This window comes from Styela clava, chromosome 1 (genome assembly GCF_964204865.1).
Source record: "Styela clava chromosome 1, kaStyClav1.hap1.2, whole genome shotgun sequence".
Taxonomy (NCBI): domain Eukaryota; kingdom Metazoa; phylum Chordata; class Ascidiacea; order Stolidobranchia; family Styelidae; genus Styela; species Styela clava.
Window position 1 is genome coordinate 15,731,728 of NC_135250.1, and position 24,127 is coordinate 15,755,854.

At 33.8% G+C, this 24,127-nt stretch overlaps 2 protein-coding genes across 2 annotated transcripts; one reads left to right on the forward strand and one right to left on the reverse strand.

Annotated features, from left to right (window-relative positions):
• Window positions 1–4,847: 4,847 nt before the first annotated feature.
• Window positions 4,848–13,062, forward strand: LOC120344528 (A disintegrin and metalloproteinase with thrombospondin motifs 9-like). Its single transcript, XM_039413801.2, has 17 exons — window positions 4,848–4,990; window positions 5,065–5,263; window positions 5,876–5,976; window positions 6,288–6,446; window positions 6,725–6,842; window positions 7,167–7,366; window positions 7,446–7,619; window positions 8,291–8,467; window positions 8,581–8,745; window positions 8,874–9,050; window positions 9,170–9,334; window positions 9,825–10,001; window positions 10,120–10,287; window positions 10,918–11,088; window positions 11,858–12,037; window positions 12,124–12,233; window positions 12,808–13,062. The coding sequence occupies exons 1-17, from the start codon at window positions 4,906–4,908 to the stop codon at window positions 12,886–12,888; spliced, it is 2,607 nt and encodes an 868-aa protein (XP_039269735.2). The 5' UTR covers window positions 4,848–4,905; the 3' UTR covers window positions 12,889–13,062.
• A 329-nt stretch (window positions 13,063–13,391) lies between these two features.
• LOC120344536 (uncharacterized) lies at window positions 13,392–20,600 on the reverse strand. Its single transcript, XM_039413813.2, has 12 exons — window positions 20,356–20,600; window positions 19,807–20,068; window positions 19,421–19,518; window positions 18,231–18,389; window positions 17,688–17,805; window positions 16,895–17,103; window positions 16,449–16,616; window positions 15,050–15,217; window positions 14,676–14,843; window positions 14,303–14,470; window positions 13,807–13,916; window positions 13,392–13,627 (listed from the first exon to the last, which is right to left on the reverse strand). The coding sequence occupies exons 1-12, from the start codon at window positions 20,423–20,425 to the stop codon at window positions 13,547–13,549; spliced, it is 1,779 nt and encodes a 592-aa protein (XP_039269747.2). The 5' UTR covers window positions 20,426–20,600; the 3' UTR covers window positions 13,392–13,546.
• Window positions 20,601–24,127: the final 3,527 nt, after the last annotated feature.

Genomic DNA, 24,127 nt, shown 5'->3' on the forward strand with positions numbered 1-24,127 from the left:
AATTTGAGAAAATAGCGAGATGTCAGCGTGACATCGAGCCCTGATTTTTAGTCACACACAACACTGCAATTACCTTTTGGGCATTTTTATAAACACACGCACTTGTGCAAATCCCTTGTTCAAACTGAATAAAAGACAGCTGGTTTTTGAGCAAAAATATTAACAAATATTTGATATCAAAACATAACATTTTCTAAAATGCATGAAATTTATGCCAAATATATTTAACAACAATATTAATAGACAACCTCTATGCTGGTTGAAACTTCGCCTGACCCACATTACGGTATAAAATATGAGATAATATCCACATTGAACGAGGTCGATTTTATCAGTCAAATCTGAATCGTTCTTTCTTTTTTCCACCTTGGGCGTGCCTTGATTTCTTTCTAAGTCATACAAATTTTGTTTGAATCCCACTCCGTTGAGTAGGACGTAATCTAAATTCACATAAACATGTACAAATTATAATGGATTAAACGATACCAATTCAAAGTTACACCCATCGCGAACAATGTGTGGGAGAGGAATTGACACCACAGCATAGTAACGATGATTTTTCCTCAGAGTGTAACGTCATTAATTAAGTGTCATTGTATATCTATCTACTGATAAATGAACGTATGTGTCAAGACCCAGTTTAATTAGGTAAATAACGAATTACATCTTATTTCGTGCTGATTTGTGATCAGTATTTACGACTTATGTAAAAATCGGGTATGGAGAATTGGTTTCATTGGAAGTAACGGGCAAAAATTTAAGCAAATTTGTATGTCACTCCATCCTATCGTAACAACTTCAATGACGCAATGTAACATTTATTGGACACGACGTGGTCGTATTGATCTTTTTGCTTAATCGTTGTTGTTAATCTTGTTCTTGGTATTGTTGTTCTGATTGATTGATGATTAATAGTCATTACAAAACTGCAAAGTAAAACTTCCGATATGATTCGGGTTGAATGTCGTTAGCCTATCAATTATAACTGAACCGAGTCAGTCATAATGACCTTACTTATGCAATCCAGGACGGATATAACTGCGTTCGCTATTTGATAGATACATTAATGAAACAAATAGGCCATATTTTAATATTTTCAAGCGGTAATTCAGCAATGAATATGAAAATTTTATCCTAACTTAAATGCATAAGTCCTCTCATAGTAAACATGTTTCTATCTTGTTATTCTACCTATTTTTTCAAATAAAGACAATATTTCAAATTTCGCAAAGAGTTACGGTATTGTGGTGGTTCAACTTACATAGCAATACCAAAAACTTCGATACTGAGGTTTTGTTTATTCCCCAAACAACATTTTAATGAATACCAAAACCAATTGCACGTTGTCTATGATTTTCGATGCTTAATTGGGAAAATAAGATATCATTTTTCGAAAAGGTCTTGACACTGCTATGAAATTTTTATAATGAATTTCTAACCGCTGGCCAAAAATTCCCCCGGGCACAGCCATTGGTATTAACTTTCAACGCGAAGGAACATCAAGCATGGCCATCTCTTAATCTGCAATAGCTCATAGTCTAATGCTGGTGCCTGATTTTATTCTGCAATGAAGTATGACACGAATTTGCACCATAATCTGTAAACTTGCAACAACTCACCAAAATTATTCAATCGAGTATAACAAATTTATGAAGTAAAAATCAATTTTTGATGTGTTTATTTTGAACCATTTCATGCTACGTGCTATGTGTTGTCAAGCATATGGAAATGCGTTTTGAGAGTTTTTCACACCTTCAATCTGCAAAATCTTTATTAGAATGATTTGATGAATTTTTGTAGAGTATAAAGAGTAATGGGTAAATGTCCCAATGTTTTACACACAAAATGTGTCGTCAACAAACAAGCTGTAATATTTCCCTTTGTTCCGGATCGAAACATCCGTTTATGTTCACATAAATTTTATTATATATAATTAATCACCGAATTTGAAGATATTGGTTGCAAAATGGTCTTAAAGTAATTTTGTTTTCAGATTACATTTTGTCGCTATGAACATAGGTTCTAAATGTGTATGACAAAAAACAAATTCAAATGAGAGGGGAATTGTTTTTCGTCTTTGCACTTTCAAAATTCTTAGCGGTTTACGAAATAAAAAATACATTCAGAAAAATAACTGACATAGCACTCGTCTGACCGAAACCCGAGCGAACGATCTTACTGAGATGACGTCCATTATATTGCAAAAAAAAAATCCATCGCAGATTTTATAAAACATGGAAACCGTTTTTTGTTGGTTATTAAACTGAAACGTTGAGTGCGGTTAGAGGAGCCCGAGGCAATGAAGTTTTATATGTTTTACTTTATGATTGTCAGTTTTGTTCGACTGATATTATGAAAATAGTACTTTTTTGTTGCCGTCCATCAGCAATAAAATGCTGTTATTAAGATTAAAATATATAATCGAAATACTGTAGAATGCCATCCATTGTCATTTGTCATCATTCACAAATACAGAGTCGTAAAATATTCTGATCAGCATCTGTGTGCTAAATAAACATGATCTATTAATGAATCACATTTTTATTTTAACTACGTGCGCAAAAAAATGATTGTGCAATGGTATTCAATTTTTAGGCATATTTCTATTTTCTCTCCTTATGAATGTGATGTAAGTTATAGAATTGAAAGTAAATGGGAATTAAAAGTTGAAATTTACTTTCAAACATGTCCAAATCCGACAGAACTATCAATTTTCAAGTACAATTCAGGTCACTCGTAACGTCAGCAAACATGTTCGTGAATTTAGTACAATGACCTACTTTTAGACAAAGATGTAAATCGTGTTCAACAATCGAGTTCCGTGCGAGTAAATGTTTTTTTAGAACTACAATGTGTTTACTGTTTTGATAATTGAGATTTTTAACTTTGAACCAGTTGAATTGAATGCACGCAAAGTTTATTTCACGGCAAAACTTGAGCCAAATTCCATTGACTTTAGTGACATATTTAGTCATCTTTCCTTTTAAACTGCAACAAACTTGTTCCTATTCCTTCTTTTACGAATTTTTATTAATAGCATATTATCATTAGTAAGAGTATAGTATCAGCACATTCTAAAAAGTTACTATTAATATTCTAAAATACTATTCTTTTTATACAAGAAATGGGAGAAATTATACATCACAAGAATTCTAAACATAGGCTAAGCCTCGAAGACGTCTTTGGGCGTCGCATAAGTTAATGAGTTCTTAGATAATTAGCAATTGCTATACTTACTCCCGATGCCACACCTACAAACTAGCTTTGGAATTGCCCGAAATCAATACTCGTACTTCCCGTTTTTTATCTTTCTCGGTATTGCTTTAGGGAACATACTCGTATTACTCGTGACCTGACTTTATAAAAGCAAAAAAAAAATGCATGGCATTCTGCGGTGCTTTATACGTCATAGACTAGAACGACCTTTTTAGTATCTTGCATAATAATCTTGTTGTACAAATCTACATCGTAAATATCAGCTATTTTTATGTTACTGTTGGTATGGTTGAACATGTAAATTACGTTTTATTTACAAATATCTACAAAGCAACTCAGTAACTTTAGTACATAAAAAAAAAATTATACAATTTTTTTCTACAACAAAGGGTTTTGATGATTACTAAAAAGAATGATGCGTTTAAATGAAAACCTACAGATTGGAAATCAAGTGTTTTGAATACCTTAACATAAAATATAGAATATGATATGGAAAAAAATTTAGCAGCCCAATAAAAACTTTATTCCAGTGGTCAAGACAATCTTATGAAATCCAATCACATCTTTTCAAAATAATATGCTTTGCTTATTCCAGTAATTACCAAGTTTCGCTTCGATGCATATAATTATACTATTTAAATTATATAATTTTTATCTTATCATCTTGCAAGATCATTGTCATATATGTATATAATTGGTTTTACACGTCGATCATTGATTTTCTGCACAATATATCTTAATATAACATAATGGCATAGTCAAGCCAATGTAGGACCAACATATTTTATTAACTCTGATAAATTTTACGCGCGCATCAATTTCGAAATCATTTTATATTAGGATAAGCTCACAAATTCACTTACGTAAATATTATTATAAATAAATAGTATTTTTATGTTACTGTTGGTATGGTTGAACATGTAAATTACGTTTTATTTACAAATATCTACAAAGCAACTCAGTAACTTTAGTACATAAAAAAAAAATTATACAATTTTTTTCTACAACAAAGGGTTTTGATGATTACTAAAAAGAATGATGCGTTTAAATGAAAACCTACAGATTGGAAATCAAGTGTTTTGAATACCTTAACATAAAATATAGAATATGATATGGAAAAAAATTTAGCAGCCCAATAAAAACTTTATTCCAGTGGTCAAGACAATCTTATGAAATCCAATCACATCTTTTCAAAATAATATGCTTTGCTTATTCCAGTAATTACCAAGTTTCGCTTCGATGCATATAATTATACTATTTAAATTATATAATTTTTATCTTATCATCTTGCAAGATCATTGTCATATATGTATATAATTGGTTTTACACGTCGATCATTGATTTTCTGCACAATATATCTTAATATAACATAATGGCATAGTCAAGCCAATGTAGGACCAACATATTTTATTAACTCTGATAAATTTTACGCGCGCATCAATTTCGAAATCATTTTATATTAGGATAAGCTCACAAATTCACTTACGTAAAGCCAAAAAAAATACTTAGGATTTATAAAATAGGAAAAGTCACTGAAAATGATCTTCCTCTTTTGTGATTATTAATTTCGTACACAAATGACGTCAGCCATCTCGGCTTAGTCTGGAACTTATATAAATCCACGCAATCCTAAATCCGATTCATATGTCCAAGACCTTGAGATACAGAGTTGTTAAGTTTAGCTGAAATATGGCATTCGGTAAAATTACAGCATTCTTCGGTATAGTTTTTTTTCTCTTCTTTAGCAGTCACACTTTCGCGCAAAATACCGGTGGTGAGTGTTTTAATTTCTAACATTTATTTTGGCAAAATATGCTTAGTTGTAACATATTGATTTCTTTGATACAGGTACAAAAGTCTCGGGTAATCCCAAAAGTCCATCTCCGACCACAAATACCCTGAAAGGGGCAAGAATTTTCAAAGGACGTTTTTCTATACCTAGTAAATGGCCATGGATGGTGTTTATAAAAATTGAGCGAGGCAGGCAATGTGGGGGAACATTGCTCTCAAACGAATGGGTGCTGACTGCTGCCCACTGCTTTGATAGGTAAGTTTTTTGGACATAGCTATTCAGCGTGAAATCGTGAAATGCTTATATGAATTCGAAACCGCTTAGCGTACCATAGTATGACAACCGATCGATTTGCTGAAGGCAATAATTTTGGGAAACCTCGTCATTTTTGTCTAAATGCTGAAATATTCCGATTTTGCCGTTACAAAACTTGCCTTTTACTATACAATCTTGTACAGTTTTTAGGTTCTGGAAAGTAGAGAAATGCTGCATCTACTGCTTTCCCGTAATATACTTTAGGCTGTAAAGTTTGTGACACGCGATATGCATGACGACTAATTATAAACTCCAAGTTAATATAGCGTGTTATTTTCAAACGTGTACGTGTAGTAACGCACATCAATTTCGTTGGTATGTTTAATCTTTTGGTCACAATTTGGTTTATTATATAATTTATTTGGTCAATATATTAATCACAATATATCACGAAACCAAAAAAAGTTTTTATTCCCACGATAACCATGATTTTCAGGTATACACTTTTCTGTTCTAGACTCATTAAATTGGCTTGCTCGAATTGCTTGCATTGAGAAAATCGGGATATATGCATAGAATTTTCCCAGTCATTTTTATATTCTTCTCATGTAGATTCTCTGCAACAAAAATCGTGATCGGGTCCATTTATAATGACGAATCCGCAGATACAAATGCTGTTGTTCGAACTGTCAAACAGAAATGTTGTCATGAAAGTAAGAGTAATATTTTTATTTTTTCAACACATTTGATCTGTCTTCATATATGTGTCATTAAATATTGGCAGAATGATATTTTATCAGGCATGTTAAGATAATTTGGTCAATTTGAGAATTTTAAAAACAAAAAACCGTGTTCATTCTTGCTATTTTGAGTGCATGCTGAGTTTCTCTCTACGGCCTACGCACTAGTCGACAAAAAACTCGGTACAATGCTACAAAAATGTCATTTGATTTATATCTAATAGTATTGCGCCATCGCAGGGCCCGTGAAACCTATAATTTTATCAACCTAATTACATGTTTAGATTACAACCATAGAACTTGGGAAAACGACATTTGTCTGATTAAACTCTCATCGCCTGTTCAATATTCAAGTAACATAAAGCAGATTACTTTGCCTGAGGAAAATACAAGGGTCCCTGACGACACAACATGCACCGTGTTAGGTTGGGGACTAACAGAAGGTATGTTCTTTCGAACACGAAAGAGTGAGAAAACAATATCATGCAATAATATACTTGATTTTGTTAAACTGCACTAAGTTTTGTACTGTACAATATGTTGAAGCAGCATTAAATTATTCAATTATTAAATTTTCATAAGAAAATTATTCGGATCAGTAATTTGGTCCCTTTCTACCAACATTCGAGAACATACTTTATGTTTTAAATTCTGATTTGGAACTTGTTAAACTGTTAAATTTATGTTAGTATTTTCAATTAACTTGTTATTCTTGCCGTAGATTTCAAACTGCACCCAGGACTGCAAGAGGCAGAAGTAAACGTAGTAAATTTACAAAAATGTAAATCTTGGTATAAGGAAGATTCTAGAGAAATACCAGACGATCACTTGTGTGCAGGGTATGTAAAATGTTTTTTTTTGTGATATTGAAACTGCGCTGATATTAGATGAGTGTTTGACTGGTCGTTGTATCGGGCAGGAAGTAATTCGAACAAAATGATAAAAATAGGAAAGATAAAGATAAATAAAGCGCTGACTGACCGTTTTTACTTGCTATTCGAATTTTATAGTTATATCTGTAATTTAGTGTTTTAAGGTTAGCTAAAGGTGATTAGGTAATGTGTTGTTAGAGCAAGCAGGACAACCGCAGTAACACAGCATGTGGGATATTGTAAATCCTGAAAGATTCAGCATTCTTAAAACTTTCTCGTATCTTATGCCAGTCATGAAGAAGGAGGGTCAGATACATGCGGTGGTGACAGCGGAGGGCCCTTGGTTTCAAGAGAAGGAAATTCATATATTATGCGTGGAATAACTAGTTTTGGGTCAACCGATTGTGGATCAGCTAAACGGCCCGGAGTTTACACAAGAGTTAGCAGCTATATTTCATGGATAAGAAGAAAAATGAGCCAGCCATGTGCAGGTGAGTTTAGTAATGAAATTTTGCTATACACTGATTAGTATCTTGTCGACAAATGGACAATTTTAATTTTGAAATTCAGAACCAGCATGGAGTGAATGGACAAAAACGTGCTCTGTCACATGCGGAAGCGGGAGGGAAGTACGAAGACGGAGATGTGTTGATCCCGAAGGAAATACAGTGTCGAATAATCGATGTCCAGGACAATTTGTACAACACGATACTTGTACCGAGGCCCCATGTTCAGAAGAAAAACGTAAGTAAAAAGTATTTCGTTTTAATCCAAATCGTACATCGTATACTTTCACGTTTAGTGCTATTTCAAATACGTTTTCCGCCACCAATAAATTAAAATAATCTTGTCATAATTTTGGTTCAAATTGGTTCAATGATACCAATTAGTAAATCTTCTCAAATTTTTAGGTATTTGCTTCAAGTTCAAATTTAAATTTATGCCATTCACGTTTTCCAACCAATAACATTGTCTAAAAAAATTCGGGGCATTTTTCCGACTATTTCCCATGTTAATTGAAAAATAATCAATACATTTAATTGGAAATGCAAATTACTGTTGAAACAGATTCTTGGTTGTCTGAATCATTACAAGATGTCTTTTAGAAATAACATTTACTTAAGAAGATTTTTTTCATCAATAGTCAATAAATTTGAATATAATTTCAAAATAGTCGGTAGAAAACCAATTTTTTCTAAAATTATGTCTTAGTTTTCAAACATTTTTGTAATAAAATTAATTTGTACAGTCAGATACACATCGATATATAATATAAATTATATTTATTGTAAATTCGAATATCTTTCGTATTCAGATTAGAATTAAAGTCAGACACGCAAATACTTTTGACTTTTGGCAACTTGTTGAGACACATTGAATTTATCTATATTTCTCTTCTCATTTTTTTATTCTAGTATACTCGTGGAGTCCATGGAAAATTGAATGTAGCGTCACTTGTGGTCGCGGAATAGAGTCAAGAACAAGACAATGCTTAGATTTGGATAGAAAGCCTGTTGATGCATCAGAATGTGGAACTGGGGGTAGCAGGGTAGAGCGAAGATGTGCTAGACCGCTATGTCCCACAGAGCCAGGTATGTATATATGAAGTCAGGTAGACAGAGGGGGGGTGCTTTACAAGGATCTTAAATACTTGATTTTGCTCAGTTAAACGTAAAGAATTAAAAATGTTACTTTCGCTCAATAGAGTACCGCTGGGGACCATGGGAATCGCGATGCAGTGTGACTTGTGGGAATGGAATCGAAACAAAGGTGAGGAATTGTTTGGACGAACAAAATAATATTGTTTCTTCTTCCAACTGTCCCGGTAATTCCGAGGTGCAAGAAACTTGTATACTACAGCCTTGTCAAAGTGAGTGTGACAACTTTATTTTTCTCAGGCAGTGAAATGCACAGATGTAAAATTAATTACATTAGAGATTAGACAATATGGAATAAGATTTGATAGAGTACTTGCATTCCAGTTTGCTTTATTTTTAGCTTACAAATGGGGTCCTTGGAAAAGTGATTGTAGTGTGACATGTGGACAAGGTATCGAATTAAGAACAAGAGAATGTTTTGATTCCAATGACAAAGTTGTTGAATCATCAAGATGTGGTTCAGGAAGTAGCACAACGCAACGTAGTTGCATTAGGCCACAATGCCCTGCAAAACCAGGTTCGTACATAGCGTTACAAAATAGGTGAATAGTATGCATGGAATGTTTCGAAGATCTGAAATTTCCTAATTATAGTTTTCAAGCCATCAGATTTTGACCACTGCCATTTTAATTTCAGAATATCACTGGGGAGCTTGGAAATCTGAATGCAGTGTCACATGTGGAAATGGTGTTGAAACAAAAACTAGAAATTGCTTAAATGAGGAAAATAAAGTCGTGTCCTCTTCTAACTGTCCGGGTAAAAATATAGAAAAAGAATCCTGTAACAGACCTTCGTGTCAATGTAAGTTATTCAGAACATTATTTTTATTGCGACATCTGTGTAATACATACATTGTTTGTACATCATGGTTTTAAATGAATACTACTTTACGCAGCTATTTACAGTTGGTATAGTTAGGAGTTTCCCTGCTTCACAAAACTCTTATATGAGTTGACATGTGCTCATGACCTCAGTAGATAATATTGCTAAGCCCAGGTTGTCAAGCTTCATCTGTGAATTTGTCAATGTGAGTTTCAAATAATAAACACAAGAAAATGCTTTCCTGTGTTGGTGAAAATTTATAAACTTAATATTACTTCAGTTTTGTTAGTGTGGATATTGGCATATTATATATAGTCAGTTTACGAAAAAATAACAAATATCTCTTATAAAAGAACACTACAAAATATTCATTTCAGTAGGCAACTACAATCAGGAAAGAAATAGAGTCGCACGAAATCATTGATAAATAGTACAAATACATTATGTGAATGTTTACTTTAATTTTTAGCTTATAAATGGGGAGCATGGAAAGTCGAGTGCAGTGTTACGTGTGGAAACGGAATAGAAACACGATCAAGAAAATGTTTAGATTCTAATGATTATGTTGTTGATACATCACTCTGTACATCGGGAACAAGTCGAGTTCAACGCAAATGTACCCTAGAACGATGCAGAACTGAACCAGGTATGTAGAATCTTCAAACTACTAAAGACCTAGAACTATAATTGGTTATATCTTCACATTTGAGCTAACTTTTCTAGTTCATTTTAAATTTTGCTAAATCAAGAGCATGTGTTTATAGAATATCGTTGGAGTGCTTGGGAAACTTGGTGCACTGTTACTTGTGGAGTTGGAACAGAAATCAACAGAAGAAATTGCTTGGACGACAACGACAATATCGTATCTGATTTCAATTGCCTTGGAAGGTCCGTAGAACAAGGAACGTGCAAACAGGCGGCATGTCCTAAAAGTAAGTTTTGTTCAAATATATCAATAGCATCCAGACTATGAAATATGCAATCCAATGTCTTGTATTCGTAACTTCGATTTCCGTACTTTGAATAAGAACAAATCTTCAAGTTGAGGCCTAAGGTGTTCTAAGAGGCCTTTGATATTCATGATATTTCAAAATGTCGAATAGTAGGAGTGTTAGATTCATAATCATGATAAGTTTAAATATAGGAATCGTATATAAATTGATTAAATTTGGTATTTATCCACAACAATAATATCAAAACACAGAAACTATTTTCAATAACTTTAATTTGAATTTTTGACTCATGCTGTCTGTCTGCGGAGTGTATCACTTGTTGAATATATTTGAAATGATTGTATTATTGATTTAGTCATCTTTACGTCTTGCCTTGCCAGGTTTAAATGCATTTTGTTCAAGGTGCGACGCTCAAGTAGTTACCCAAACTTACTTACTGGATCCGAGTAGCTTTGTATAATATTTTATTATATGAATTTCAAAAGTACCTTGGTTGGTAGTTAATAATTATTGAAAACTGTTGCTTACACCTGCCCCACTCGCCATCCAATAGCCTTAATATTACCCTTACGATTAGTATTCAACACGTGAAATTTTATGTTACATTAGATAACTATTGGGGTCCATGGAAACGAGAATGTAGCGTTACTTGTGGCATAGGAGTTGAGACATTACAAAGATATTGCTTTGATTCTTCCGGAAAACCAGCTCATCCATCTCGATGCAAACCAGGAAAGGATCGCAAAGAATCACGTTGCTATCGACCTACATGCAAGCAAGGTATTTTTTATTTAGAAAATAAAAGAAATATGCTGGAAATGTAATTTTGAACATCAAAGTAATATTAAATTATTGAAGCACTGAAATGTGAACAAAAGCTTTAAGCCTATGTATGGTATATATTTAAAATGAACAGCGCTAAAATGATGCCGCCAATAACATTTACTTCGGATAGTATTTAAATTAAATATTTACGGCCTAAATTAAGACATGTATGATTACATATTCTCTTCTGCATTGTTCTCAAGTATATCTCGTGACATTTGGAAATTTTAATTTAGAAAACCTTTAAATGTTTTCGTTATTTACATGTCGTTTTCGTAGCATAACAACCGCTTTACATTAATAGTTCGTAGCTTTAGGCAGAAATATTCCGTTTTCTAAACTTATAAAGAGATATAGATCTAAAATTAGATAACATGCTAATTTACAGAGGATTAATATTTCGAAATACATCATTTGGGTTTGACACATTTTACCACGAGCTAATGGTATAAAATCGGTTTGGGCGAGTCAATATTTAAAAGGAGTTGTTAAAATATTATTTTATTTCAAGTACAACTTGTGTGTGTGTTTGTACGTCCATTGATACAACAGTTATTCTATTGTAAATCTTCTCTACATGTTAATATGATGATAAGCGCAGTGTCATGTTTTTCAGTCATGTCTTTTAATAATTTTAGTCATTTATTTTAAATGCTATTTTTATATCAGCGGTTTCTAACAATATGTTTAAATATCCCTTTTCCTTTTGTCTTTGTTTATTTAGAATATCAATGGAGCGCATGGGAGAAATTATCGTGCGACGTAACTTGTGGACACGGACAACTAATGAAATATCGAACATGCCAAAATAATGACGACAAAATGGTTGAGTCGAAATATTGCGACGGAAATGATTTTGAATTAGAAGACTGTGGTTTAAGTGATTGTCCTAAACCCAACACAAGTGAGATCTTCTCATTTCAACAAATTTCTTTGGTATTCGATTTTTATGGACATACCTTGGTATTAACATTAAATATTTTTCGATAGACAAAAATGCATTTCACTGGGGATCATGGGGATCGTGGTCAAAATGTCGATCAAGAGGAGGATGCAATGGATTCCGATTCGCAACTCGATTTTGCTACACTGGAAATGAGGTAAAAACTTTAAAGAATAGAAAAGTTTCAAGTTCCAACTTTTTCTTGTATAAATATGTAACAATAATTTAAAATCAATAATTTCCATTCGAATTATTACTACATCAAATTTTGAAAGTGAAAATTCTCTTCATTACTGTGTAGTAGATCGTGGAATGCATATACCAATACGTGAAGGCTATGATTTTGAATATTGTAGTCTTAATAGTTGAAACCCCAGTAGGCTATTTCAAAAGTGATATCTTTAACCGGTACTCCCGAAGTATGTGAACCAAGATAGCGGACACCGGAATGTAGTATATATACCAGGTTAGGGTTAGGTTATAATTTCAGGTACAAATACTACGAGAGACACTTAGCTAGTTCCTAAACTTGTAATAAAACTAAAATAAGGAAAATTGGAATAAAATTATGGCCTAACCATAACCTGGTACACATACTACGTTCCTGCGTCCGCCATCTTGGTTCACATACTTCGGGAGTACCCTTTAACCTGTGATGCCCAGCAGAATATCCCAGCGCTATGATAACGGTAATTGAGTTGATAAACTTAGGTTTTTTATTTTCCTTTTAGGACGTCGCTCCTCACTACTGCACCAACACAATAGGTGATGAAAACTACAGAGAAGAGTCATGTAAACTTTCATATTGTTGAAACTCTTATATTTTTATAATGTATGAAATGGAATTTATAGTTTATGAAGAAGCTGTGCATTTAATTCATTTTTGTTAGATGTTTTATTTTGAATATTATATAAAGTGCATTATTATATTTAAAAAACTTTGTGTATTACTTGTGTTCTATAGGAATAAAAGCTAGTACAATTGACAATGTTATATATTAACTTCCAACCTTGACAAAATAAAAAAGGATTAAACAACAAGTAACTCATGTGCCAACATATCGCACGAGGTGTTCTAACTTTTAAAAACATAAATACGTTAAGTTTTCCAATTTTCTGTCAAGTTTTTCGATGTTACGTATAAATTTACGACAGTTCCGTATTTTAATATAATTATTCATATATGTAGACTTTAGGCACGAACATCAAACAATATTCAATCATATGATGCATTGCGATATCCCGACGGCATGTAAACGACCGGTGTTATTTTTGCGCTTGCATTGACTGATATCCTGCATATAACACACACATATATAAACTTTGTTTTATATTAGTACAATATTTTAATGAACTCATTTACGACAAATACGGAAATTTGATGAGATGCCATTGCAGAAGGACAAAAATGTTCGGATTTTGGGCGTGGGGTAATTTTTAAGCAGCGTTCATCCATGATATATAAAGTGTTCAGCAGTTTGAATATTGGCACGATTCTTCTCGATAGTAATCTCCTCCAATGTTGCTTATGCAAAGACTAGGTTCCACGTCCTGAAAAATGACAAAAACATAATAGTTTTATATTTATTTTCAATGATCTTTTGCTTTTGCTATATTTGAAGTTTACGACTATTGTTAGGTTATGATAAACATACAGATTTCACTGTTAAAGTCTCAGGTAATAATACACAGATTATACTATAGAATTTCAATATAACGTGCAAACCTACATTTTCTCCAATATAACAATATCTAATAGATGAGCGGAATCCTTTACAGTTATTTCTCACTCGACATCGAGACCAATCTCTCCATTCGCCCCATCTGTAGGTACCGTCTCCTGGGGAAAATTTGAAACTAATTTTAAATGTCATATAAGCAAAAGAATCGTGTGCAATAAATCTTTCAAACAATAGTTTTCGCATCTATTTGCTAGTATAATTCATAAAAAAATGGCTAATACTCAAAAACGCATTCCAGATTTCTGTAGCATTATCAAAATATTTAATAAAAAAGAACAAAAATGAATAAGATAGGAATATTTAAATTGTGACTATAGATAGTTCGACCAAAATCCTTTGCATCAACGCTTTTCTTTAATAGTGAGTTCAACAGAGCGTGAGAGATTTATAGTATTGATAAGAAGAGAATATAATTTCCTATGCCACACCTTACTATTTGTAGGCAAGCAAAGGAAAAGTAGCAATCATAAACAACGCCGCTAACCTTTGGGACAATCCGGAAAATAACAGTTTCCTGTCTCAAATTGCGAACCTATGCAGTTTGTTGAGTGAACTACAGCGCCCACAGAATTGTAGCAAGTTCGCGCTTTCGTCTCGTGACCTTTCCCGCAGGTAACAGTGCAAGATACATCCCAAGGACCCCAGCTGAATTCTGGAACAAAAAATCAATTTTTGTCTTGAGTGAAAGAAAGCCTTGAATAAAATGAGTGGTATGATGCATATAAAGTACATACGGGTTGATTTAGATTTTAGACTTCCTATAAAACTCCTTTTTTGTGTTTTTGTTCCTCCTTTGAATCGGGGAATACAAATCGGGCATGAAAAAATAAGTACTGCCATTCCATAAATATACCCACCTTTTGGACAATCCGGAAAATGACAGAAACCAGTGTCAAATTGAGATCCAATGCAATTACTTGGGTGAACAATTTTTCCTTTGGGAGTTTGACATTTACGCGATTTTGTCTGGTGACCTCTCCCACAAGTAACGGTGCAGGACACATCCCATGGACTCCAACTGTATTCTAGATTGAAAGATCCATCCAAAATTTAGTGTTTTTCACTCATACGTGCAAAAATATTAAAGCAGTGCATTTAATAATAACAAATGAAGTCATAGATTTTATGCAATGAATAACATTTTGTTATTGTATTGTTGTATTGTATCGTTGTATTTCGAAATTGAATTCTGACGAATAGTAAATAAAAACATAAAAAAAAACATACTCGCCTTTGGGGCAATCTGGAAGGTGACAAGAACCAGTCTCAAACTGCGAACCTATGCAGTTGCTCGGGTGAACTATAGCTCCAGCAGCATTCTGGCATTTCCGTTGTTTTGTTTCGTGGCCTTTTCCGCATGTAACAGTACAGGACACATCCCAACCACTCCAACTGTACACTGAGGCAATAAATTACATACTAATTACATACTTGATATTTATTTCAATACCATAATAAATTAACTTGTAAATAGGCAACTAATACAATATAAAATTTAGGAGTTGTACGTGGGACTGGTGGGATTAGTTTGAACTGGATCTTCATACGTTGACAGCAGTATGTGGAAAATTTTGCGTTCTATTTGTTGATTGGTTTAGAAGTGCGGGTGTGACCCTATAAACACCCCGACACTTGAGGGGCTATATAACATGAGTTTGTCAAAGATTTAATTTAAATGATCACACATCTATTCATCTAAAAGGAGTGTAGTTTGGCATTGGTATAGGATGAAAACTTTAATTCATATAATATATAGAATCGTCACGATAATAACAAAACTGCGACAGTCATTTTTATCAGTTTCGAGTAAAACATAGAAAAAACAAATAGGTATGAAATTAAGAGTAAATAATTTCTCATGAATCAATTTTCTAGTCGTAACCGGATTTAAATTCATTTGTATGACGCAAGCATGTAACGTCATAATGACACTTTGTCACTTGAGCATAATTGTGCTTATGACATGAGGACATACTCAATTTTGAAACTTGATCCACCAGTCCTGAAAACCGAACTTTCGGAAAACGTATATATTTTGCAGTATCTACGACATCCAATACCAAAACATATTATTCATATTAATAACACCTCTCATTATGTTCTAATATATATTTTATTAATACGACGCACACGCTGCACACACCAAAATATGATTTTTATAAATACTAAATACAAAGAACGAAATTGCAATGCATTCTCAAATAAAGGCCATCCAATATATATTGGAATAAATAACTCGGATGTCACAAGTGTTCACTCATCTATGCTCTTTTATAATGTATATTCAAACTTATAAGCGCTCGGCAGGAATCTATGATGCAAAACTCGAAAAATGAAATGGAAAACTCAGAATCGCCAAAAAGTGACATATGTGATTTGATTATGAGCGTGACGGAATGTTTTGTTGGTTTCAAAATACTGGAGATGAAAAAATTTTATAAGTATTGCAGGCAATTTTGTTATTTTCTATTTACCAAATGAATGAACATTGCTATTTATGTTTTAGCAAGTACATATAGAGCATAAATTGGAAGATGAATGGTTGCTGTAGACTTCAATATTTAATAATTTTGATCACTGAACGCTAACAACTTTCTTTATGTATAGCAACAAAACCATTCTATGCTCACCTTCTGAACAATCAGGAAGATGACAAAGACCAGTCTCAAATTGTGAACCTTCGCAGTTACTCGGATGCACTATCAGGCCCGACGAATCTCGACATTTTCGTGCTTTTGTCTCGTGACCCGCCCCGCAAGTAACTGTACAGGATACATCCCATGAACTCCAACTATATTCTATAAAGAAATATTATAAAGCGTGCATCTTAAATTCAAAAAATCCATACATTGGATATAAAATCATCAAAAAATTGACATCCAAACCAAAAAACGCAGTTTAAACTAAGGATTGATTTTGTCTATTTTCCTAGACATCTCACAAGTTAGATAGTTATTTTGACATTGTGCAAGAAAGTTGTAAAATTATTGCAGCCAATTTTTAGTGATTAATTTGAATGAAACTTCCCTCATTCAAAGCCTCAGGCCAATTTAGGAAAAATAAGAATGACACATACGCAACTTTCCTGTACAGGGTTGAATCATTTTGCTTGTTATCCATGATACGTAACTGCTGACTCTTGTATATACGCCAGGCCGTTTTGCCTTTCCGCAGTCTATGGGACCAAAACTTGTAATTCCCCGCAATACGTAGACTCCATTTTCCTTTGTCACGAATGGGCCACCACTGTCGCCTCCGCACGTGTCGGGGCCACCGCCAACGTGTCTGTGGATATTAAATTTTTTTACGAGCCTTTTTAAATATCCTCAAAATATTAACACGCACTGGTAGCTTGAAAGAAAACTTTATTATTCATTTTCAAACTGGTCAAAAACATACGACCACGCTGGTTACTGCATTGGCATTGGAATTGTTTTTATCTCCTAATTTGAATATTTACAGGAACAAGTTGTCGATACAACAAACACTTGCAGGCAATGTGCTGAACATAAAAAAGGTATATTCATACTAACAATAAATAAAGTATACAACTAATACAAATCTAAAATAAATGGTGCAAAAATAACTGTATTATTAGAGCTTAGCGTTATAAGATATAGTGTGGAATGACGTTCCAGGCTTCGGTACAATATCAGTTCATGCGCAATACGTCAGCCTTTTGAACCGACGAAACCATTGATATGGTGGCGGTTCTCGGAATGATGGCGTGAATAAAATATTTGTCTGTTCGCTTCAAACTCAAACCCGCAGCTGCCACAACGAGTCTCAATTCAACTGCACCAGCTTAGCATGCGTGATAAACTTAGCCAAAGTTCATGTGTATTAAAAGCGTCATTTGATTCACATACCCTGCACAAAAATGATGATCTGGAATAGTGACAGACTCTTCCGCATACCAAGTTTTGCATTGACGTTGGTTAATTATGTATACATCCGCCTCTTGCAATCCAGGAAGAAGTTTGAAATCTAAAACAATATTTTGTGAAGAATAAGTAATTAACTAGCTAGTTCTCTATTATTGAAGAGTGAATGTTGAGAATTGTTATTTGCTAATATATATTTACAAATGCACACAGCAAAGTGTTGTCAAAGCAAAGTGTTGTCAATGGACGTACGATGCTTACTTATATCTTCTAGTTATACCAATAACATAAATCAATATCTTAATTAACATTTTTTCTCAATGGGGATGTCATTAGTAATATTTTCGAAATTTCAGTTGTAACATTGCAGAGGTGATACTTACTTAATTTGAAAAGAAAATACCTCAACTATAGCGAGTTCATTATTGACAAGACTATATGCCTCCGACTCAGATGCAGCAATAAGTTTTATAATTATCGGGCGTTTAGTAAGATATCACTAAAGATCCGTGTTTTTTTTTCTCTTACTTTCGTTCAAGCCCCATCCCACTACGGTACACTCTTTGTCGTCAGGTGCTTTGGTGTTTGCTTGTGGTAGTGTAGCTTTTTGAATTCTAGAGCTGTATATCACTGGCGAAGATAACTTTATCAAGCATATGTCATTTGCCTTTGTTAATGAGTTATAGTCTGCAAAGTGAATTAAGCGTATTCAAGAGAAAAGTATAAAGATTTTATGAGATTGCATGAGGCGTATTGAGAAAATATATCAAAAACAAAGACTTATAGCTACAAATCTATCTTTTCAGTAAAAGCGAACAAAGTTTTACAAAGGACTATCTTAAATGCAATGGCCAATAACTAACTAAAGATAAAAATTGTCGAATGTCATCAAGACCAAATAAAAATACATTTCCCAAAGAATAACCTAAATGATCGTATAACTACGTGCTCTTCTACTTAGATCAGTGCTCTTCAACAGGAGTTCCGCGGAACCCTAGGGTTCCATAGTACATGCAGTGGGGTTCCGTGAGTTTATAGGGTTCCTTAGGGGTTCCGCGTTTTTTTTTTTTCGGGGGAAATCATTTCTTGCTTCTAGCATGTTGATGCGTCATTATAAATATTCTTAGACCACCGCGTCGCATTCAAACTCCAAGTAGACCAGTTCGTTAAACAGGAGGTTTAGTCACAGTGCAGTTAATAGACAAAACAGAAATATTCTCGGTTTTTGCGTCACTTTAGCCATTGTTATGGAATTAACAAGAACGCTATTGTTGCATCATAGTTACATGGTGTTCAAAGTATGTAGACATTGCTCGAGACTAGAGAGAGTATCTACTAGAAACTAGAGTTGTTGTTCAGCTTTTGTTGGAATATATTATAAATAGCGTGAAACCCAACTCTTTAATATTTAGTCAATACAGATGAAAGCAAAATAGTATATTTTCTAATGTGAGGCGAGATAATAACAACGATGACCTGCTCATCCTCCGAAGCGAACCAGATGTAATTCAATTGCCAAAGTTAGAATTTTTTTTTTTAATTGGGGTTCCATAAAAAACGAAAAATTATATCAGGGGTTCCACAATAACAAAAAGGTTGAAGAGCACTGACATAGATCGAATAGGCGTTTGAGATATGAATCAATCAAAAATAGATGCGACAAAAAAAAAATTATTTGGAATTTCGCGTGCTAACTGAAGCTAATTCCAACAACTCACCTTTATGGCAGCACTTTTGTTTCATTGTCCTGGTAACAGCATTTGGATCAGAACCATCATTATAATTAGAACCAATTATTATCTTAGTTGGCGAGTAACTGAAAAAATACACTACTTTTTCAATTGTTAACAAAATCTTCCGGATTTGGAATAATTTCATCTGACCGATTTGAATCTAGCAATCTATTATTTATTCGCTGTGGCTATGAGAAACAATTTCAGAGCAAGATTAGATCATATATATTCTGTTGGTTTCTGTATTAGAGCGAAAATTAATTTTGAAAAATAGAATCCAGTTAATATACCAAACATTTGCTCATTCTTAAATATTTGTATTGCACATGCTATTTTAGAGATAGTTATACTTCCGAGCACAATGATCTCACCTCCCGTCCACGCAATGAGCCGCTGTCAAAACCCAGTCTCTTGATAGTAGAGATCCACCGCATCTATCCACTCCGTTTCCCATTTCAATATATACAGCATACGGATATTTTCCGAGACCTGCAGCAGAACCGAGGACAAGAAAAAATTGTGTTGCCTGAGTCATAATGCTAAGCGTTGGCTTGATTCTGACTGGGATAATACTTGGCTTTGGCCTTTGAATTGTACGTATGTTTTGGAATAGACTTGATCTTGAAGGCAGTCCTGTAATTTTGAAAACGTAACATTATAACTTGATTCCTTTAAGTTAATAGTATTTTATTCCAACACCGTTTATGCCAGAACATAACGTCAATGTATAATGAGTAAAATCAATTTACATCAATATTCTCAGTAATAAGCAAAATAATAGAATAATCTAATCAGAATATCGCGTTAAAAATAAAACCCTATTCGTCTTTATTTGATGATCTCTAAAGCAGTTTCACTGACATCTTAACAACACTTACACACACAAACCAATTAAACACACAAAATTAAACAACACTTACTAAACGTTGCACAAATTTCTACCTCAATCCCTCCAAGCAAAATCAACAGAAAGATACATTTGGAATGCATTTTGTACTGAACTTCTTCACAACAGTTACTCCTAAGCGCAAGTCAAACGAGTTACATTCATAAATTGCTTTGTTGGTATTTATCAAAATCAGTTGGACAGGGTAGTTTCACCGTCCGCACCGTTTAAAATTAAATTTCAAAGTAATTGAGCGTCTGATTAACTAAGATAGTTATCAATAGCCCATATACAGATTGTGTTGCTGTAAACATCACGGAAATATACCACTGTATTTAAATGATGTCCTGAGGAAAAATTAATTCAAGATTATCTGCAATTACGCGTAAACAAACCTTGAATATTCTGAGCAATAATGTATGCGGTGACACATTTCAGGTATGTGCTTGTAAATGCTGACCAAATTTACTTAAACGAATTGAAATAATTAAATTGCTCTACGTCGCTTAACTTCTGAGATAGTCAAAAACGGAAGTCATCAACGCACTGTGGTCCCAGACTCAACTAATAGGCTATAATACTCAAGGAGAAGTTAAAAGTAGAAATCGACTATGCGCAACTTTGTGAACAAAATTCATTCGTATGAATTTTAAAAATATTTTAAAAGTGGAATTAACAGATACGTGAATCACCTTTGTAATAATTTAGTTGGGTTTCACGAACTATGCTGCATAGGGACAAGTAAAGAAATTGTAAAACAAGCAAAACAAGTTTGATTTAGTCTGGTTGTAGGTGGGCAAGCAGGACAAGTGTGAGACAAATGGGAGACGGGATGAAAATTTGTGAGTGAAGCAAGACAAGTTTGATTTAATCAGCACGTGTGTGAGACAAGCCTGGCAAGTGTGAGAAAATCAGAATAAGTTTGGGACACGCGGAAAAGTTTAAAACCCAATATTTTCCATCCATCTGAGCTCATTTTGACACCTTTAATTAAAATTTTCATTTCTCTTTGTTCAAACACGCTAGAAACACCACTTAGTTATCTATAAAAATCTAGAGTTTTGAATGGTTTCTGACAAACCCAGCTGTTCTCTCTCATTCTATCGCTTGATAAAAGAGAAAATTTTAAAAAAATTGAAAAAAAAGTTTTTTTTTTTGAGATCCCCAGTAAACACGTGTGCGAAATATATTATGTCTACTGTAAATCGTAATCAGGCGCTAGATATTGAATTGAAAATCCGCGCTCGTCAATTACGCAGCTAGCTCACTATCACGACAACAGAAGTTGGTCGCTTGCTCCTTCAAAATATTTTTCTTGCCAAGTAAACACAATGTAGTTATATATTTTATAAACTTCGACACACTTCCACTCGCAAAAAAATCTCACTATAATAAAATGACAAATATACACACGAACATACATGGTAATTTGTAAAATGTGTGAACATAAAAATCACACTGTAGTAAAATAGATGAATATATATTTACAAAGGTAACACGAAGTATTTATCGCCAATAATCCACTTTCTTGTGGTAATATTCGAATGATCTTTTGTCAGTTACTCCGCAGAGATGCACGTCACATTCAATGCAAAAGCTAGTGCTTTGCGAAACTTTCGTACTTTTTTGTTGAAGGAACGTCGGCCGCCTATTCTATATCTGAAATATAGAAAACAACATGTAAAATTTGCATTTGTTGTGAATACTCTGAAGATACGGTAGAGCAGGGCTTCCCAAACTTTTGAGCTCGCGACCCCTTTTAATATATTAAAATTTTTCGCGGCCCTTGTTCACGCTAATAATGCTAAACAGTTCAAAATATGCATTTTTGATATTTTATTGACACTAATTCTTGATACTATTTTATTGAGCTAATTCTCAACTTTTAATAGGGCTACTCAATAACAAAAACATCTGTACTCAGAATTTTCAATGTAATGGGTGCGAATGCTTCTTGCTGCATAGCAAGTTCAGCCGTGGCGCAATGTTTGTTTATGCAGGCCTAATGATAAATTACGATGTCTGCCCACCGACGACCTGGTCCTAATCCAGAGTTGTTCACTTTTATTGATCAAACATAGCATAACGCAGCAATCAAGGAAAAAACTAATGGCGCACCTCCGCTAAAAAAATATGCTGCCGCAAAATAAAACACAAGTTTGTCATCGTTAATATGTACTTTATGCCTTTTTTTTATAAACATGTAGACCTAACTCTGCCTAGCTTTTTTTTAAATGCTTAAAACTCACTCATGTTCGATAAACTCGGTTCAGCAAATGAATAAACTGCGGCCAACGAAATTGCAGCATTAGGGTTTAAATAGTAGATAAGTAGTAGAAAGTAGAATAGTAGAAAGTAAATAACATAGAACGGTAAAATGAATTTGATTCATATACACATCATATGCTTTAATGAGAAACAATAAAACATTTGGAAATATATAATATGTTTCGAGGCGCACTGAGCAAATCGCTTTCCGCTAGCTTAGCGTTTAAAGCCGGCATTGTTATGCAAGCACGCAAATTGGGTCAAACGATCAGAATATGCATTATTATGCGAGGGCGATGATTCTACCGTGTTTCCCCCAAAATAAGTCCAATCCTGAATTTTAAAAATGATTTTAATTCAACCGCTCGCCTTGAAAAAAGACTTCGTCGATAGCGCAATCTGTCCACCTAATCCCGTGGAAGTCTCAATTCTACTAGGGCGTCGCAAAATTTCGTGATGGTGTTATAATAAATAAGTTTAATTCTGAAAATTCGGTTTTCTGTAGATAGCGATTGTTTTTCCTTGGTTTAAAAAGCGTCGCGCACCCGATCTCCTTTGCGATTTCGTATTTATATAAATCAGGCTTTTCTACCAAGGCCCAATAAATGTGATTTCACTGAATGTTGTTAGGTTTTGTTGTTCGTTTATATAAAACTCATTGCAAAAAAGGTATTATATTGAAATGTATCAATACGTACGGTATGTTTCACGGGAAGTTGCAACTTGAGCATATTTCTGGAGGGCGTCACAATACAATGAAGTTCGAAAACCACTGAGTCCTAGTCGATAGAAAGAAATCTACTTTTTAAATGGTTAATAATCTATATGTAGCAGCCATTTTAAATGGAAACGTGCTATTAAATTGGTATCATATTTAATCATATTATTTATATATTTCGGTATTCATATTTCGTATATAAAAAAAATCTCGTTATTCTCTACATCCCCCAAAAATGAGCCCCAGTGTTCGAAAGAAAATTGATGACAATGTCTTATTTTCGGGAAAACACGGTATGATGATGTATATTCACTCGGAATCGTGAAATTACACTATTTTCAATTATTGATATAGATATAGTACTTTGTATAAAATTGGTGTTCTCTTCGCGGCCCCTAGTTTAGGAAGCCCTGCGGTAGAGGATCAAACCTGAACTTGCGCTGTCGGTTCCTCATCAGATAATAACACATCGCTGTCATCGTAATTCTCCTCATCCACGTCAGACCAAAATACGGCGCAAAGCTTTCTCAGCATCAAACTTGACTCGTAATTCAGAAATTCATTTCTAAAAAATATCGCACAATGGGGAATTTAAAGAAGTTTTCCCTGTATATGTAGATGCACAGATGAGCTCAGCTAATGTTTCCAAACTTTTGTGATAGCACTAAATCAGTGCACTCATATGTCTGAGAAGGTTCGACTCGATTGATTGGCGTATATGCCTTGAATCATATGGTTCTTTGGTATTGTTCTGTCGCAAACAGCCTGGTCGTTGGCCGGTATGTGATTCAGCTCCATTGCTGGCTATATGATTATTGTA

Excerpts from the sequence above, each read along its gene's own strand:
- LOC120344528 (XM_039413801.2), top strand. The coding sequence starts at position 4,906 with ATGGCATTCGGTAAAATTACAGCATTCTTCGGTATAGTTTTTTTTCTC. Across the intron at positions 8,468-8,580 it reads GCTATGTCCCACAGAGCCAG|AGTACCGCTGGGGACCATGG; the intron begins GTATGTATATAT and ends TTCGCTCAATAG. Across the intron at positions 9,335-9,824 it reads TAACAGACCTTCGTGTCAAT|CTTATAAATGGGGAGCATGG; the intron begins GTAAGTTATTCA and ends TTTAATTTTTAG.
- LOC120344536 (XM_039413813.2), bottom strand. The coding sequence starts at position 20,425 with ATGCATTCCAAATGTATCTTTCTGTTGATTTTGCTTGGAGGGATTGAG. Across the intron at positions 19,519-19,806 it reads GCTCATTGCGTGGACGGGAG|TTACTCGCCAACTAAGATAA; the intron begins GTGAGATCATTG and ends GTATTTTTTCAG. Across the intron at positions 16,617-16,894 it reads ACCCTGTACAGGAAAGTTGC|AATATAGTTGGAGTTCATGG; the intron begins GTATGTGTCATT and ends ATTTCTTTATAG.